The sequence below is a fragment of the Pseudorasbora parva genome, chromosome 8 (genome assembly GCF_024679245.1).
Source record: "Pseudorasbora parva isolate DD20220531a chromosome 8, ASM2467924v1, whole genome shotgun sequence".
NCBI classification, from domain to species: Eukaryota; Metazoa; Chordata; class Actinopteri; order Cypriniformes; family Gobionidae; genus Pseudorasbora; species Pseudorasbora parva.
The window spans coordinates 39,512,985-39,530,529 of record NC_090179.1 but is presented as its reverse complement, the minus strand read 5'-3'; the positions used below and the strand labels follow the sequence as shown (position 1 = coordinate 39,530,529).

The 17,545-nt window shown below is 38.9% G+C and overlaps 2 protein-coding genes across 4 annotated transcripts in view; both read right to left on the bottom strand.

Annotated features, from left to right (window-relative positions):
- Positions 1-3,679: 3,679 nt before the first annotated feature.
- Positions 3,680-11,313, bottom strand: LOC137084772 (uncharacterized). The gene is made up of 5 exons (XM_067451214.1): positions 11,218-11,313; positions 9,474-9,716; positions 7,787-9,296; positions 6,626-7,703; positions 3,680-6,511 (listed from the first exon to the last, which is right to left on the bottom strand). The coding sequence occupies exons 2-5, from the start codon at positions 9,675-9,677 to the stop codon at positions 4,627-4,629; spliced, it is 4,677 nt and encodes a 1,558-aa protein (XP_067307315.1). The 5' UTR covers positions 9,678-9,716; positions 11,218-11,313; the 3' UTR covers positions 3,680-4,626.
- Positions 11,306-17,545, bottom strand: part of LOC137084773 (pleckstrin homology domain-containing family G member 2-like) — a 44,467-nt gene continuing 38,227 nt past the window's right edge. For 2 of the 3 annotated variants that reach the window (XM_067451216.1, XM_067451217.1), the window contains 8 exons: positions 14,067-14,217; positions 13,508-13,939; positions 13,300-13,392; positions 13,114-13,200; positions 12,063-12,096; positions 11,875-11,967; positions 11,685-11,783; positions 11,306-11,488 (listed from right to left, as the gene is read on the bottom strand). In XM_067451216.1, coding sequence (XP_067307317.1) covers positions 11,382-11,488; positions 11,685-11,783; positions 11,875-11,967; positions 12,063-12,096; positions 13,114-13,200; positions 13,300-13,392; positions 13,508-13,939; positions 14,067-14,217 — 1,096 coding nt within the window. In that variant the 3' untranslated portion in view covers positions 11,306-11,381. The remainder of the gene's footprint in view (positions 11,489-11,684; positions 11,784-11,874; positions 11,968-12,062; positions 12,097-13,113; positions 13,201-13,299; positions 13,393-13,507; positions 13,940-14,066; positions 14,218-17,545) is intronic. The other variant, XM_067451218.1, reaches the window with a different exon arrangement.

Genomic DNA, 17,545 nt, shown 5'->3' with positions numbered 1-17,545 from the left:
TTGATTGCACAGGCTGCTAAAATGAGGGGGTGTAATGGAAAAGTAATGTAACTAACTAGTGTAAATAATTACTGTTGCACTGTCAAAATTATTTAAAAAATAAGTTACCTGGTTGCCTTCAAATTTTGAGTTCATTGAAATAATTTTGTTTAGTTAATGCAATTTGATAATTGACAACCTTTATTAGTAAGCATATTGGGTAATTGTGTGTGTTTTATTTGTGATGACGCAGTGAAACATGCCAAATTGTGCTATTTTCACAATTTATAATTTTTTTATGGGGTTCAGATACAATAATATTTTGAGTTTCTATTTATTAAACCAATTTCCTTCATTGTATCAACTCAAATTTTTAATTTCAATAAACTAAAAATTTGAAGGCAACCAGGTTACTTAAATTTTTTAAGTTAAAACAACACTGTAAAAAAGTTGCTTCCTTAAATATTTAAGTACACAAAAAAAAGGAAAACACACATTATCCGATTTATTTAATCTTACAATTTGCAACAACATTGTGTTTCTCTTCTAAACGTGATTTCTTTGCTTTCGATTAATGTAATCTCTAAAATGTGCAATCTATTTGGGGTGAATGTGAACTAATAAAGTACTCCAACATGTATTTCCCAGCATGCATTGCTTGGGACTTGATGAGAAGAGTAAAATTGTTGAACTTAAGTGTTATGTGTTTTTGGGCAAAATTAGATACAGGTAAGATAACTTTATATTGTTAGTGTTTAATGTTTAATTATGTTGCAATAATTAGAACCATTTAAATTATACTGGGTTACCATAGTGGAGAAGAGCGGAGCGATTGCTTAGGATGTGCTAAGACAGCACATGTCGTAAAAGAGCATTTCATAGCACTTGACATGTTCAGTATGTGCTATTGCTGACTAGCAGTTGTTAGTACAGTCTTAAATCAAAAATCAGTCAAGTGACCACAAAAATATACAAAAACAAAATAAGCATGCGATTTGATTAAAGAGGCAGGGTCTCAAGCTCCCTGGTGCATACCACTGCTAGGAAGCCAAATTAAAATCATTTTGAGATTATGCAATTGGGTTACTTAAAAATGACTTCATTCCATGATGTTAAAGTTATGTGAACAAATCATGTTTGTTCAACTTAACTGAATCATGTGGAACCGATGTACATGATTAAATCATGAAAATCCAACACACCTTTTTTTCAGTGTACATTCAACTTGGATGTTTAAGTAATTTTAACTTAAATTCAGTTAAACTGACTTTAAAGGGGTCATATAATGGTACATGCACTTTTACAACAATAGCCGTGTCTCATTTCGTTACATTTCAAAGGCTGCGTCCTCCGGAGGACCTGTCCTGTGTAGGATGCAGTATACGGAGTGTCCTTCATCAGAATTAAATGAGATGTCCTTCTTAGGACACACAGGCAGGAAGTATCACGTTGCTATGCCAACACGTTCAGCCTCATTGCGCTCTCACGCCAGTTATATGAATGAAAATTATTTAACTTGAAAATTACTATGAAATGTTTCTTGACGACAGCAATGAACTGTTCTAAACGTTTAAAAAGCACTAAAGCGTTGTAATCCTGTTAACCACAACTATCTGTTTGAGGTAATAGAGCTTAAAAATAAAAACAAGCTTGAACTTACATTTTAAACACCACACCTACGCTCGCATGCATATCTGGCAGTGGTGCAGTTTTTTCATATAATATAAAAAAATATATATGAGGGTTGTTAACGGCGACGCAAAGAATTATGGGTTATCGAAATCCTGTGAAAGAAGGACGCATTCGCATTTGAAGTGTCCTACTCACTTTTTTTTAAATGAGACGGCCTTCTGACGTATGCACCCTTCAAATGCGACCTCCGGAGGACGCAGCCTTCTGAAATTAGACACAGCTATTGATGTGGTCAGGTGTGTTTGATTGGGGTTAGAGCTAAACTCTGCAGGAGAGTGGCCCGAGATTGTGGACCCATGAGTTAAAGCAATGTAAAAACATATGTAGAATTGTTTTTTCTTTTCTTTCTTTTTTACACTGTATGACATTAGTTTGTAATTACACAAACATTGCTGTATACGGAAGCCCTGAACGGCCATGGATAATATTTTTTTTCTGTGTTGTTATGTCGTGATCACGAGTTAATTTTCTCGTGATCTCAAGATAACGAAAGTTGTTTTCTCGTGATCACGAGTTTCATTCTGAAATACTGCACAGCACCCAGAGTCTACGGTTGCTGTAGCAACGAACAGAACTTTCACGGGCATCTGATCAATGGATTATAAACCGTGCCATCTTTCAGCAAAATCTTTGCTTCACTTAATACACATTTTATTTGTGTAATTAACATGTTTAAATGATCAAAAGAGAAGGATCCTTCAGAAGGATGGCAGATTATTCTGTTCTATTCTAAAAATCGTTTAGTTTCGATTCAGCCCATTTTTTTTTCCTCATTCGTTTGAAATAACATTACATAATTTGTTTGTTATTAGTATCCTTCCTTCTAGCCTTTATTCCATTAAAAAGCGGTGCAGTAGCCTACTCCATATTTCTAAAAACAAACGTTTAATCCAGTTAATACAGTCTCGTACAAAATACAATCGTTTTAATTGCACATTATCACTGATTTAAATTAGGCTGCAATGCATCTTTACATGGGCTATACATCACATCTAGGCGATACATTGAGTGACACAATCTGGCAAAGTAACGGTTATTTAGGCTGCTGATTAAAATGGCATTTTAATGCACAAAAAGGTGCAAATAGAATAGTGAAATCAAAATGAGTTTAACAGTTTAGTAACGCACCAAACGCTATTATAGCAAACTAATCACATTAGACCATTCAGTTATATTAATTGCCTAATGCACACAGTACTGCACAAATTATAGTGATCACGAAAGGTCTTCAACGCGTTCAATCTGGACCAGTACAACACATGGTGGATAGGCTATACCGCACCCCATCAGTTAATTGGTTCTATACTGCCACCTCGTGGCGCAGTTGTGTAACTTAGAAAATATGAACTCGTGATCACGACAAAACAACTTTTGTTTTCTCGAGATCACGAGAAAATTAACTCGTGATCAGGAGAAAACAACTTTTGTTATCTCGAGATCACGAGTTATTTTCTCGTGATCACGAGAAAACAACTTTCGTTATCTTGAGATCACGAGAAAATTAACTCGTGATCACGACATAACAACACAGAAAAAAAATATTATCCATGGCCGTTCAGGGCTTCCGTAGTTGTAGTTTAATTGGTTATGAATTAATTTCTTTCTTCAGCTGAACACAAGGGAAGATTTTTTGAAGAATGTCAGTAACCAAACAGTTAACTGGACCCATTGACTTCCAGTAGTTTTCCCCCTCACTATGGAAGTCAATGGCTCCAGTTAACTGTTTGGTTACTGACATTCTTCAAAAAAATCTTCCCTTGTATTCAGCTGAAGAAAGAAATTCATACAGGATTGAAACAACTTGAGGGTGAGTAAAGGAAGACAGAATGTTCATTTTAAAGTGAACTATCCCTTTAAACTTGCAAATAAATTTGAAGCTTTAAAAACAAGTTACTAACAATTTGCTCCAGGTCATGGGCACAGACACATCCATACACGGTCACATGTTTCTTAGCAAAATACTGTTTGTTTTTACTAAAAGTTGTGGTAAAACAAAAGGACACTCATAATTACTCTATGCAGGTTTTATTTAGGTACAAATAACTGAGGGCACATTACAGTGTGACAATCATGTTTTTTGTTTTTATAAGTACAGAGCAGACTGAACACTTGTTTTCTTTACATAATGTGGCAGGCATGATGTGGAGCATAAAGGCCATAGGTAAACAAATCAGAGATATATGTTTAATTGGCTTAAGCATTAATATTTTTTTTTTACAATCTCATTTAGAAATCAACAACATTTTACATTAAAAATAAATTTAAAACAAAGTCCAAGAGTCCATTTGATCAGCATTCCATTTGTCTTAGTCCACACAGTTGTTAAGCATGATGGAATGCTTTTTTAAGGGTACAGCAAACATTTTCATCAATGCAAAATATCAGATCAGATGTTTTAATGTTCGTATTAACATCAATCAAAGCAGCGATTTCACCTTCCCTTGTTTTTAAACGTTTTAAGCAAATTTGTATAGAACACAACATACATGAGAATGTTTTGTCTGAAAAACACACTTTTTTACAGACACGTCTGGACCACATTAGAGAAAAATGTGCAAAACAAAGAAACGAGTTAAGTGCCAGAAAACAACTACTTCATAAATAAGTTCTTTATATATCACAGCACACTAAAAGCCTTGAAAGACAGAGGCTTTAGTTCAATTACATAATGAATTGGCGTATTACGCAGTCTTAAAAGCAATAAAATATACACTGCCAAATATAGCAAAGCAGTCATTTTATTGATGTTTTACTGGTATCTTGGCCAGGAAGTAGGGCTGAGGGTTAAAAAATAAAATAAAAACACTGACCAACTGGCTGACACCCGTATTATGTTGTCCATTAATTTTTCCCCTCTGAGTGAAGTGGACTTGGATCTCTAAGCTGACTCCTCTTCTACATGCTAAAGTGCCAGATAAAGTGTCTTTGAAGAATGAGACCTCAGGAGCACACCACTCACAGCCTTTTGCAGTTCTGCATTGAGAAGTTGCAGCTATTGATGCTGACCCTTCTCCTGCTCTGACTGTCGGCTACAGGGGACAGTGTTTGAGTCAGGCTGACTTGTGCATTGCTAAAGGAAGCTATCCTCCCACTCCCAGCAATCTGCAAGTTGACGGTGGTGGCATAACTCGTTTTTAATGTTGTTTTGGACCCTTGGTTAATAACACTGTCTTCTGTTTTGCCCGCAGCTGGGCAATGAATGGGAGTGTCTCTCTCACTGGGGATGGCTGGAGCGACATAAGGACAAATCAACGTGCTCCGACATGTAGATTCTGCAACCTCTATGTCATCTTGCTCTGTCTCAGTGTAGGACAAAGCATCAGTTTCAGTATTGGGCTCTGTGTTGTATTTAATCAACAGATCGTGTACGTCTGGCCAGGCAATGCTTGTGAAATGTTTTCCATTATGACTGTCCCTTTCGGCGGTTAGTCTGACAGGTGAAAGAGGGCCAGGGCTGATAGAAGATGGGCTACCACTGTATGAACCCCCACGAGGACTTATTAACCCCAATTCTGAACCCACTGACCATCGTCCACTTTCTGCCCAAGACCTGCGTTCCTGTCTTTTTGGACTGGGTGGTCTATCCCCTAAAGCAACAAAGGGCAAACTGTTTCCTCGTAGCCTCCTCTGGCTCTGAGAGATGGTTGCTGAACATGGAGACATTTCCATTGGGGTAGGAGAGTTGATTCTGGTGCCTTTTGGTGTAGAGTTTGTTTCCGCTTTTGTTGGAGAACATGCGTTTGTTAACGAGGGATTCCTTGGCTGTGGATTAGCAAAGCCCCATACACTTGTAGGAATGCCAATAGGAGGTGGAGAGGTTATTCTGGGGCTCCCACAGGGAGATACTGAACAAGCCGACCTTGATCTTGAGATGTCCAAAGATAGAGGGGTAAAAAAGCCACCTTGTCTGGGGGCTCTTGGATTTGGTGGCTTTGTTACGAGATGATTTGAATGGTTCGGGGCAGGTGGAGGGGAGCAGATTCGAGTGATTGGAGATGGGCATATAGTGGGAGACTGTACACGAGAGCTGGGCTCGGAGGACGGGAACGGCCGAGCCACCCTATTGTGCAAGGATGTTCGTTGAGGATCGTGGAAATTAGGGAGTCCACCCACATTTGAGTATTGTGCTTTATTGTGATTAGTGGCCACCCCGTTATTAATCATACTGTTGTTATTGTTGTTATTGCCATTCAAATTGGTGTAAAGAGGCTGTTCAAGGGCAGCAGAGCTTGGGCTGGTAGCAGATGGACTTGAATGGAGGCTAACTGGAGGGGCAGGGGATATTGACCGTTGACTACGAAAAGGAGGAGGGGTCTGAACTGTTGCTGGACTAGATCGAAGACTGTTTGATCTAAATGGGGATGTTGAAGACCTTGGGGGTTGACCTTGGGAGTTTGCTACCCCAGTGCTGGATGTACTTCTAAAACCTGACTCCACACTTAAGTCCAAGGTGATGGATTTAGGTGATGGTGATCTAAGTCTTACAGAAGATGTGGGTAGAGGAGAGGAGCTTACAGGGGAAGCAGTCTGAAGATGTGCACCTCTCTTGGCCATGTTTTGAGAAATCGTCTGGCTGATACAAGAGGCAGCAAGAGACTTTGCAAGGGCTGAGGCTGCTGAGGAAGGTCTGGAGTTCTGGGCACCTCTATTTGGAGATGGTGACCGCATTCGCAAGTTTGGGGTAAAGGCAGAGGGTGGTTTTGCATCTAATGGACGTCCACAACCAAAGGGAACGTTCAAAGGCTTATCATTTAGAGTATGGGATAAAGGTGGTCTGTTATGAGAAAGACCAAAATCAGAAGTATCCTGAATCTGTTCATCAGTCCTCATTTGTGGCACTCTGAAAGACAAGATAAGGTACAGATTAAAATTCTATCAAATAGTTTACTGCTGTTATATAAACTACAACAGCATAATATCAACACCCTATAACTACAGATTGGTTTGTGACTACCTTTGAGCGACTGGAGATGATGAATTCCAATTGGCGAAGAGACTCCTCTTTCCAGCAGTGGAGGGTAGATTAGAAGGTCTTTGGCTAGTAAACCTTGGAAGCTCATCCAAAGAAGGTCCACCTAAAGGGGATGTTGAGGGTGGGCTCAAATACTTTGAATTGTTGCTCAGGTCTTCTTTGGATTTAACATCCAGTGGACTACATTCAGATGTATCAAGCAGAGACGCCAGTTGTGTAGGGCTAGTTGTATCCTCCTGCAACTGGGCCAAAGGGTATGACTGCTCTGATTCCCCAGAGACGATCAAAGTGGTTGAAGGAAGGTTTTTCAATGAGGCTGCTAACTGTAATGGGGAACATATTTCGTTAATAGTCACTACAGGTATTATTTCATCCAAGCTAGTGGTTTCAATATCATCTTGGTCCTGCTTTGATTCCAAATGTCCTGTAGACATTTCATCTCGTTTATCATCTTTGGTCAATGCTCTTTCACAATGCTGTACAATTGAGGCACTTTTCTCCTCCGCACTGTGACTCTCTTCTTTTAATGGTTTAATGATTACTGGGTCAACAAAATGTTGACTACTTGGACCAGAATTGCTCACAAAAGTAGGGGTTTCCTCTTTTTGCAATATCTGTGCTTCTTCAATCCTATTTATTTCAATGAATTTGTCCCCAACATTTGAATAGTTCTCCTGGTTGGACTGTAAAATGTTGTAAGCATGCTCATCCAAAGGAAATCCAGAGAGGTTGGATGGCATTTCTGGGACATGAGTTCCAGATGTTGGAAGTGACAAGGATTGAGCTCCTTCATGTAGTTTAAACTCACATTTTTCTAAGGAGCTCTCTCTATGGTCTGATCTCACAGAGACCTGTGATTCCATAACAGTTGTTAATGTTTCAACGGAAGTAGCAGAGGATTCATCAGAAGAAAAAGACAATGCATTAGACCCAGTTGTTGAGATCTCATCTGGAGGCCCAATGAGATTACAATCATTTTCTTGCTGATACATTGTAGACAGCTTCTCCCTTAAAATGATGTGACCAAAAGGCACAGTAGGTGTGAGTACTGAAGAGTCTTCTGCAACAAAACAATATGCAACATTTTATTTAACATATTTAAGATAACATGTTTTGCCCCCACACAAGATAATATGAGCTCACCTGTGGGCTGACTTAGTATTCTCATATCCCCCTGATGCAGCTGTTTTTGCTGTGACTTAGGTAAAGTGCTACCTTTTCCCTCCACTGACCATAATCCTCTACTCACTCGTGTTTTCTTCTGATGGAGTGGTACCTTCATGCTGCTTGCCTTGGCAGTGTACATGCGTGCAAGCATTTGCACTTTATTAAGAATCTTTTCTGAGTTCTCTACCAAGCATTGGTTGACTGGTCCACCCTCCAAAAATCCTAAATCTGGTACCTCTGCCATTCCTTCATAAAGGGTATGACTACATGGTACAATCTTGCCATGACGAGACCACCGTCCAACTTTAATCTGACTGGGAAGGCTTTCCAGGCTTCCATTAGAAGACATTTTAGCTCTGGTTCTTCTTCCATATTGAAGAGATGTTTCAGCTGCCTCTGTCATCTGAAGATCAGATGGGTCTGAAGTGTCTTCATTACATTGTACTAGGGTTGTTGTGCAATTTCTAGATGTATTATATTTCTCAGGCTGATCTGTGTGTTCATCACAGCTGTTCTCTCTTGAGAGAGGGGCTTTTAGATTGTTCTGAGACTCTTGCCCAATTCTTTCTTTCCCCTTCCAGAGTTTCAAACAGGGACTGGACTCACACATTTCTACATCCATTTTTTCTGCATTCTTGCTGTCTAATTTGTCTTTTTGTCCTCGGATGACATCTGAATGTGAAAGAGGAATGACTGTATTAGCAGATTGGTTGACAGTCTGGTCAGTTTGGTCTGACATTGGGAGTAATGAAGATGCTGAGTTAGTTTCAACACAGACTGAGTGGCCAGTCTCAGACTCAACTAGACTGTCTTGTTGAACACAAACATTGAATCGGGACACAGAATCCTTCACTAATCCTGTAGGAATATCAGAGAAGCTGTTCCTTCGTGCCGTCTGACCCTCCTCGACACCTGCCTCTGCTGCCTCATAATAGCTGCGTATCTTCTCAATAATCTGCTTGTCACTTTTGGTCAGTTTTTGCTCAGGTTCTACTTTGGTGACAAGAGAGTTGTCCGTTACGTTCAATGTACTAGCAATATGAGCACAAGCTGAACTGGTCTCACATGCTGCGTCATCGGTTTTGTCCAAATGATCAGATAGATGAGGCTCTTCACTTTTGCTAACAGTGTCCTCAGTATCTTTTTCCCCTTTTTCACTTATGGTCTTCTCCATCTCTGGTTTAGATGACTCACCATGGCTGGGCTCTGGTAATGTCAACTCTTCTGGTTGATTCACTTCTTTGGAGGTGTGTAATGGAGATGATACTCTCTCAAGCTCTTCTGATGAAGCAACATTTGCTTCAAAAGATGGATGGCTGTTCTCATCTTTCTCTGACCCGGTCACCAGTTTATTGTCTGCCTCTGACATTTTGGTATTGTTGGTCTGATGTTTATTTTCATCCACTTCAGATATCAGTGGTTTAGATTCATCTGACTGCTGTTCCTCTAGTGGCTGGACTTCCAGGGACTCTGGAGTCGACTGGCACTATGGAAGACAAAACAACATTTCCTCATAACTAGAAGCTTACATTGACAAATGAACAGCGCTACTGCTACAGAATCACTGATGTCAATGTAAATACCAGAAGAAGAGAAGCTTTGTGCTGAGATACTACAACAATAACTATCTCTGCATATTGAAATGTTTTTGTGCTATATGTACCACTTCAGACGTTAGCTCTGCCATGCCTTGTCGAGCACGGCTCTGGTTAATGAACTGCATGATTTCCTCAGTAATGGACAGTGTTGGTGGTGGAGGGAGTTGGGTCATGTCATCGTCATCCTGACATAAAGCCAGATCATCACGGCCAGATTCAACTTCAATGACGGAAGATGCAAGAGTACTGGTACTGCCTGAAGAGCCCATGCTATCAGCCTGAGGGCACAGCTCCCCTTCACTCCCAGCCTGGGAACCCATAAATGGACAAAAGCATAGATATTTAGAAATATAAATAACTATGGGTTTGTTTATGCTATTCAAGGCTGAGTAAACCAACCATGTTCCTGCTAGGGGTTCACGACTCATTAAAGTTTACATTTATGTGGTGAAATCTGAGTTGACGTTAACTGAACAAAACAAGCCTGAACCTCGAGTTGCGACTCGAACATGGGTTGCCTTGTGCACAGCTATGACATTTGACACAGCACTGCTTACAAGGCTATTCCTCCTACATAACAGCTCATTTTTATCAGTTCTTTTGTCTTTGCGTCATTATATTTTTCTCCGATTTCTGCTCTTTCTAAATCAGATACAGATAAAGAAGCACAGTAAAAACTACATTTATATGAATACATTAGTGAGAGAGCAAAGGAGTGTGAATGAATTCTACCTGGCAGCATCTCTCTTCTAAATAGTGAAGCTGTGGGTTTTAATTACTAAGAAAAATATGCTAGAACCTCTCAGTTTCTAAGCTATTTCTATTTCATTGATAAATCACATTACAGTGTTGACAATACATTTCAGCGATGCTTAATGTTTCTGTGTGTCCGAGCTTCTGTCTGTATGTGTTTGTTACAATGCAGCGAAGAAGGGCGATTGACTTACATGTACATTAAACTTTAAAACGTACATTCACCAAATCAATTTTGAGCATCTAAATGGTACAATCGAACATATCTTGTGGAGCACTCTCCCTATGCCTTTATTTGTCATTTTAACTGTTTGGAAATGGTGTAAAAGTGGACTTCAAGGGATAGTTCACCCAAAAATGAAAATGAAAATAACAAAAATGACTCAAGCCCTCCTAGGTGTATATCCCTGGCTAATCCAAGCTTTATAATGGCAGTGAATGGGAGCCCAAAATTTGAAGGCCAAAAAAACTGCATCCATCCATTATAATACAGAAAGTGTAACTCAAAAACGTTCACGCTACATTCTAGTGATACATTGGGGCAGTTACGCTTTTTTCGTAAATTGAATATGGAAAGTGCTCTGGTGGAAGCTAGATATTTTACTTAGTAACATGTTAAATATGGATAATTTTCTTACCCAAATGCATGGCTTTGCTTCACAAGGCCTTTATTAACCCTCCGGATCCGCGTGGACTACTTTTATAATGGATGGATGCACTTTTTTAGGCTTAAAATTTTAGGCTCCCATTCAGCCAGGACATTATTTAACATAACTCCAATTGTATTTGTCTGAAAGAAGGCTTGAGGGTGAGTAAATCATGGGGTAATTTTCACTTTTGTGTGAACTAACCCTTTCAAAGATTACTTATCATGTTGCGCCCTCTATAGGCCATGAACAGCGACTATTCGAGGTCAAGCTTAAAGTGTCATGAGCATTAAAGTCGTGTAAGTCTGTGCAACCCCTAGTTGCTATACAAGGTTGCATTATGTTGTGAAAACTTATATAATAATATAATGTATGTACAATGTTAAATGGAAGAAAATGAAATTCACACCTTTAAAGAACCTGGATTTCATGAGCAGTGAAGTCACAGCAGATCAGAAAAAGAAAAACAAACAAGACATTATTTTACTTTCTTTTTTAGCAAAACATTTTCAATCTTTAAATCTTTATCTCTGTTCTGTTGTTTACTTCTCCACATTCATTTTGAAATACATATCATCGCTGAGCAAAGAAAAACAAGATAACAACAAAATGAAAGAGAAAGAAATTAAGTTTAAACTCACCACTTTGCTGGAATGCAGCTTCTATATCTTTGGCAGGGGCTTGAGGAACATAAATATTAGATTTTAGACTTTAAACTGTAGAAACAGTTTTCGCCAAAGTACAAGAATTTGTGCCAGTAAAAACACAAAAACCGGTTAAAAAATATTATTTATTATGCAAATGTATATTAAATTTAGTTATTTTGAGAACATAATTTTAGCCCTGTTTCAGAATATGAGGTTAGCTTCTATTCACCAGACTGTCTCCTCCCACGCTTGTATGGCAGGTTGCCCTCAAGAAGGAGTGGAAGGCATTTCCTGGCTTTCTCAGGGGTGTAGATAAACTCTGGTGGTTCTGTCAAGAGTTATGAAAGCAGGTTTTATGAGTATATGAATCAGTGCGGGTTGATGTTTTAAGGTATTCTAATAAACAGTATTTGCCAGACCTGATTGCCTTCTTCCTCTGTGGTAGTTATGAACATCATCCAGTCTTGGAGAAGGCATCGGCTTCCTTAATGGCTCCTGATCAAACTGCGGGGCTATACGTCATACAAAAAATAAATAATCCACAGCAATAAAACACACAGTGCCGCAAGCAACAATTCAAAATCACAGAAATGCAGAGAGTACTTACACTGACAGAAGTTGTCACCAAGAACCTGCCTTGCCTGGAAAACATATAAAGATAATTAACACTTTAGGATGTGTTCACACTTGTAGTTCGGTTTACTTGGTTTGGACCAAAAAAACTCTAAAACATTTAGTCCTGGTCCGTTTAGCATTCACAGAATCTGAAGATTCCAAACCCATGTTAACATAGCTATCAAAATCCAGTGTTCGGCATTTTGCGTACGTGAGTTTTTGTTGTAGATGTCTATTTAAAAAAAAAAAATTGTGTACTGTGCTAATTAATTGAGATTTCTTACAGCTCTTACAGGTTGTTGGCCTTGTCTGTTTCGTTGCTTCTATTACTCTCCCCTTTTTTGTAAGTCGCTTTGGATAAAAGCGTCTGCTAAATGATTAAATGTTAAATGTTAAAAATGTAAACCTAAAGGTAAAGGGATAAGTTCACAACCTGATTGGTCGGCTTTTGTTTACGTATATATTTCGCAGTGGAACTTACCGAACATCTAAAACAATGCTGTGTGCTGGGCTAAATGCGCTCGTTGTATGTGCGTAAGTACATGATGGTATTTTGATGGTATTTTGAAGCTTATAAAATGGGTAAAAGAGTCAAAACAATGGCAGAAATCCCTCCGCCACACGCACAAACGAAGATCCGCTGCGAGGAGACGCGGTTCTGATGGCTGTACCGAACTGTGATGGCGGACATCACGATTATGATGAGAAAAAAAAGGCATTCTTGAGCATTCTGTCCTTTTTAGGATCGCATCTTGTGTTTGTTTACATCTTTGTGTTGATATTTCAGTCAAACCACACCAGAGTTTGATTGGAAGCGGACCGAGACTCATCTTCTCGGTACGCTTGTTTGATGCCGATGGCAGCGTTCACATATTCAAATGAACCGCACTAAAAGAGCAATCGCACTAGAGTTTGTTTTAACTGAACCAAACATGCCAACGCTTAGTGTCCTTCTGTGAACTATGTATAACTGAACCAGTCAGTTTTGACTCTACATTATTAAACATAGTGATGGATAGTTTAACATTAAACAACTTCATTACTTTTTGGGGCAAGGATGCCGGATGGTTCTCCACTATCATCCTCTTGAGGTAAAGTAGCCACAGCCGCTTCTCCTCCTGGTTTTTAGCCTACAGATAAAGTAGGTTTTTTAAGGTTAAAGTTTTCAACATACATTATAAAAAGGGTCTTTAATTTATTAGCATACATTTTATATTTATATATTTTACCTGAACAATGTGTTGCTGTTTTGGGATTGTTTGGTCAGACACCTTAAAACAGAGGGGATCCTTCATGTTTTCCACTAAGAGCAGATTACAGCACTTGAAAGATGAGAGGGAGAAATAGAACAACATGAGCTGCATATCCCAAATCCTGTACATATAATACAGTCGATTTGGAAAAAAAACTAAAATCTGATAACAAACGATGACTTACAAAGATGTGAGTACTGTATATGAAATGATCCAGCCTCTTCTTGGCAATGAGAAGCATTTTGTCAAAAAGAAAGAACGCTCTTTCCTTTTTCACACGCTGAACCCGGAAGGAACCTTCAAGAACCAGTTCCCCAAAACCACTGAGATCAGGACCAGTCCAATTCATCAACAAGCTCTCAATCTCCTGTAAAATTAGTTTTTGCATTTTACATTTGCAGTTGCAATAGAACTCGATACATTGAAATCTCACACTTACAGAATATTTGATAGTGTACAGGGTGCAGTTGATGTCTGGGATTACCTGCAGTCGGACTGCATGCTCCTGTTTCCTCTTCATGTCATTAATGTACCAGGCAACTGCTGTCATGGTTATAATGGCATCTTCTACCACCTCATACCCCGGATCGCTTTTATCAAAGTGTTTGGATAGTTCCTACCACAAGGGGGCGACAACATATCAGCTCTACAGTCTGACGTGAGTTATACATTTATTTTGAAAGGGTTTGGTTGGTTAGCATGGCCCCATTTGCCCTACTGACACTGCATTGTACTCCACTGACCTGCAGGAGAAGGTGGTATTTAAGAATCCTTTGCACCGGTTTCAGCAGGTAGGTCTCCAGAGGCAACGAGTGACACAGGGTGGCCTGCCTTTCCTGGAAGAAGCGCACCAGGCTCTCATTCTTCATGCAGTCCCGCAGGACGCTTACTGAGCTGGACGGAAACAGGGAGGAAGACATTTAAACAGGGTGGTCTACTGGGAGACTCATCAGTTTGGCAAGTTTGCCTGACAGCACTTCATCTTCTCATAAGGCCTGCAGTAATGCATTCAGCTGATGGGCCTGTAAACCTACAGATGTACTTACAAAAACACAGACACTTCACATAGAGTTTCTGAATGTGGAATTGAACGAAGAAATACCGTATTGTTCGGAATAAAATTATTTAAAAAAAATAAAAGACAGTTTTTTCTTAGAAATATATATATTTTTAAAAACATTTTTAAAAAACGTGTTTGCCTTATATTCAGGGTCTCTTTTACGTGTCAATAACATGGTCAATAATACACCCGCAACAATAGGTGGCGCCAAATATGTGTAAAACAAGTGTGCCAAGTAATACAGTGTGTCAGAGAGTGTAATGTTAGAAGTTCACGAGCGCAAAAAGACTTAAAACACATTTTTAATGTGATTGTTTGTACATATTACCAGTATTTACCCTTCGATACAAACATTTAAATATGAAAAATATTCAGTATGAAAATTGGGGGGTGGGGGAGGGGGTCATATTTGGACCAATACGGTATACGGTATTCTTTTGTTTTGGTGAAACCTGCTTCTTCCATTTTAACAGAATATTTTTTTCTCGCTGTAACTTAGTGTTTCAACACCATTAGATGCATATGAGTACTGGCATGTCAAATATTTATAATTAATATTCTCTCAAGAATCTATATTAAGACGAATCAGCGCTGCAGCGTTTAATGTGTTTCAATGTAGATCAATATGCAACAACTAATTCTCTAAAGGTGGATCAGAATCAGCTCTAGCAGAACATCTGTTGCTGTTGTACCAGAGGCCCATGGGAATACTAAGAGAGGGGCTGAAAAGTATTTCCAAGTAGTCATCACCCAAGCATGTCTGCCTCTGATATGTCTAATTTATCCACTAGACATATAGCTAACACTGACTAATTAAATTCACACGACAAATATCTTACATGATTATACGTCACTGCGGTTGACATCTACATCACATGAATCCAATTATGTTTTCCACAAAAATACCACATACTTGTATAATTGTGCAGCAGCATTAATGGGTTTTCAGCACTAAAGACAGTAACACTTTATTTTAGGGTTCAATTCTCGCTACTAACTAGTTGCTTATAACTAGGATGTTGTTTTTAGTACTTATTAAAGCAGCACATATTAATGCCTTATTCTGCATGACTTTATTCTACATCCCTTAATCCCTTTAAACTAAACTTAAACGCTACAAAAACAACCTCACAAAATATTAAAAAGCAGTAAATGGGGAGTTTAGTGAGGCAAAAGTCGTAGTAATAAGTGAATATGTTTGTATACTAAAGTGTTATTAAAGTTTTTAACAATGTAATCAATGTAATATAGAATTATGTATTAGTAATATACATTTAAAATAAATCACCTGCACATACTGTTAAAACAGTCATTACTCAGTTATTATATCCTTCAGATATCATTTTAATATGATGATATGGTGCTCAGAATCATTCCATATTATTAAAAAACAGTTTTGCTTAATATTTTTTATGGAAACCATGATCCATTTTTGAAGGATTCTTTAGTCAAAGGGCCAGCAATATATATATATATATATATATATATATATATATATATATATATATATATATATATATATATATATATATATATATATATATATATATATATATATATATATATATATATACATTCAAAAAGTCAGACTTGTATATTATATTCATACATTACACGCAGACAATATTTCAAATGTTTATTTCTTTTAATTTGGATGATTATAACTGACAACTAAGGAAAATCCCAAATTCAGTATCTCAGAAATACAAAGAAAAGAATTTTAGAAATCTTGGCCAACTGAAAAGTATGAACATGAAAAGTATGAGCATGTACAGCACTCAGTACTTGGGGCTCCTTTTGCTACTCCTTTTGGCGGCCCCTGAATTACTGCAGCAATGCGGTGTGGCAAGGAGTCAATCAGTCTGTGGCACTGCTAAGGTGTTTTGAGAGCCCAGGTTGCTCTAAAAGGGGCCTTCAGATCTTCTGCATTGTTGGGTCTTTATCTCATCTTCCTCTTCACAATACCCCCAGATTTTTTTTATGGGGTTAAGGTCAGGCGAGTTTGCTGGCCAAATAAGAACAGGGATACCATGGTCCTTAAACCAGGTACTTTGGCACTTTGGCACTTTGGTACTTTGCTTTGGCACTGAGTGCAGGTGCCAAGTCCTGTTGGAAAATGTAATCTGCATCTCCATAAAGTTGGTCAGCAGCAGGAAGCATGAAGTGCTCTAAAACTTCCTGGTATACGGCTGTTCTGACCTTGGAGCTCAGAAAACACAGTGGACAAACACCAGCAGATGACATGGCATCCCAAACCGTCACTGACTGTGGAAACTTTACACTGGACCTCAAGGAACATGGATTGTGTGCCTCTCCTCTCTTCCTCCAGACCCTGGGACCCTGATTTCCAAAGGAAATGCAAAATGTACTTTTATCAGAGAACAAAACTTTAGACCACTCAGCAGTCCTTTTTGTCTTTAGCCCAGACGACACATTTTTGATGCTGTCTGTTGTTTAAGAGTGGCTTGACATAAGGAATGCGACAGCTGAAACCCATGTCTTGCATACGTCTGTGCGTAGTGGTTTTTCAAGCACTGACTCCAGCTGCAGTCCACTCTCTGAATCTTCCCACATTTTGAATGGGTTTTGTTTCACAATCCCCTCCAGTGTGCTTTTATCCCTATTACTTGTACACTTTTTTTCTACCACAAATTTTCCTTCCCTTCAACTCTCTATTAATGTGCTTGGACACAGAGCTCTGTGAACAGCTAGCCTCTTTTGCAATGACCTTTTGTGTCTTGCCCTCCTTGTGTATGGTGTCAATGGTCGTCTTTTGGACAACTGTCAAGTCAGCAGTCTTCCCCATGATTGTGTAGCCTATATAACAAAACAAAGCCTTTAAAGGCCTTTGCAGGTGTTTAAGTTAATTACCTGATTAGAGTGGCACCAGGTGTCTTCAATATTAAAGCAGCACTAGGTAACTTTTGCTCTCGGGGTCCCCTTACAGTTGGGAAAAAAATATTGTCCTCTACAACTGTCGTAAACGCTGTCATCCTACATCAGGGGATGTGCGCGTGCATTTGTTGACATGACAACCATGATAGCCCTGAACTAGTGATGAGCGGGTCGTTTCATAACCCGCGGACCCCGTATGTCTATTCAATGGTCGCAGGTGCGGGGCGGGTTGTAAAAATATATACAGTGGTGTGGGGCGGGCCAAAT

What these genes read in the sequence shown, in the direction of transcription:
- LOC137084772 (XM_067451214.1), bottom strand. Translation starts at nt 9,677, where the DNA reads ATGGGCTCTTCAGGCAGTACCAGTACTCTTGCATCTTCCGTCATTGAA. An exon ending in CAGAGCTAACGTCTGAAGTG is followed by an intron (nt 9,297 to 9,473) that starts GTACATATAGCA and finishes TGTCTTCCATAG; the next exon opens with TGCCAGTCGACTCCAGAGTC. An exon ending in TCATCTCCAGTCGCTCAAAG is followed by an intron (nt 6,512 to 6,625) that starts GTAGTCACAAAC and finishes CTTGTCTTTCAG; the next exon opens with AGTGCCACAAATGAGGACTG.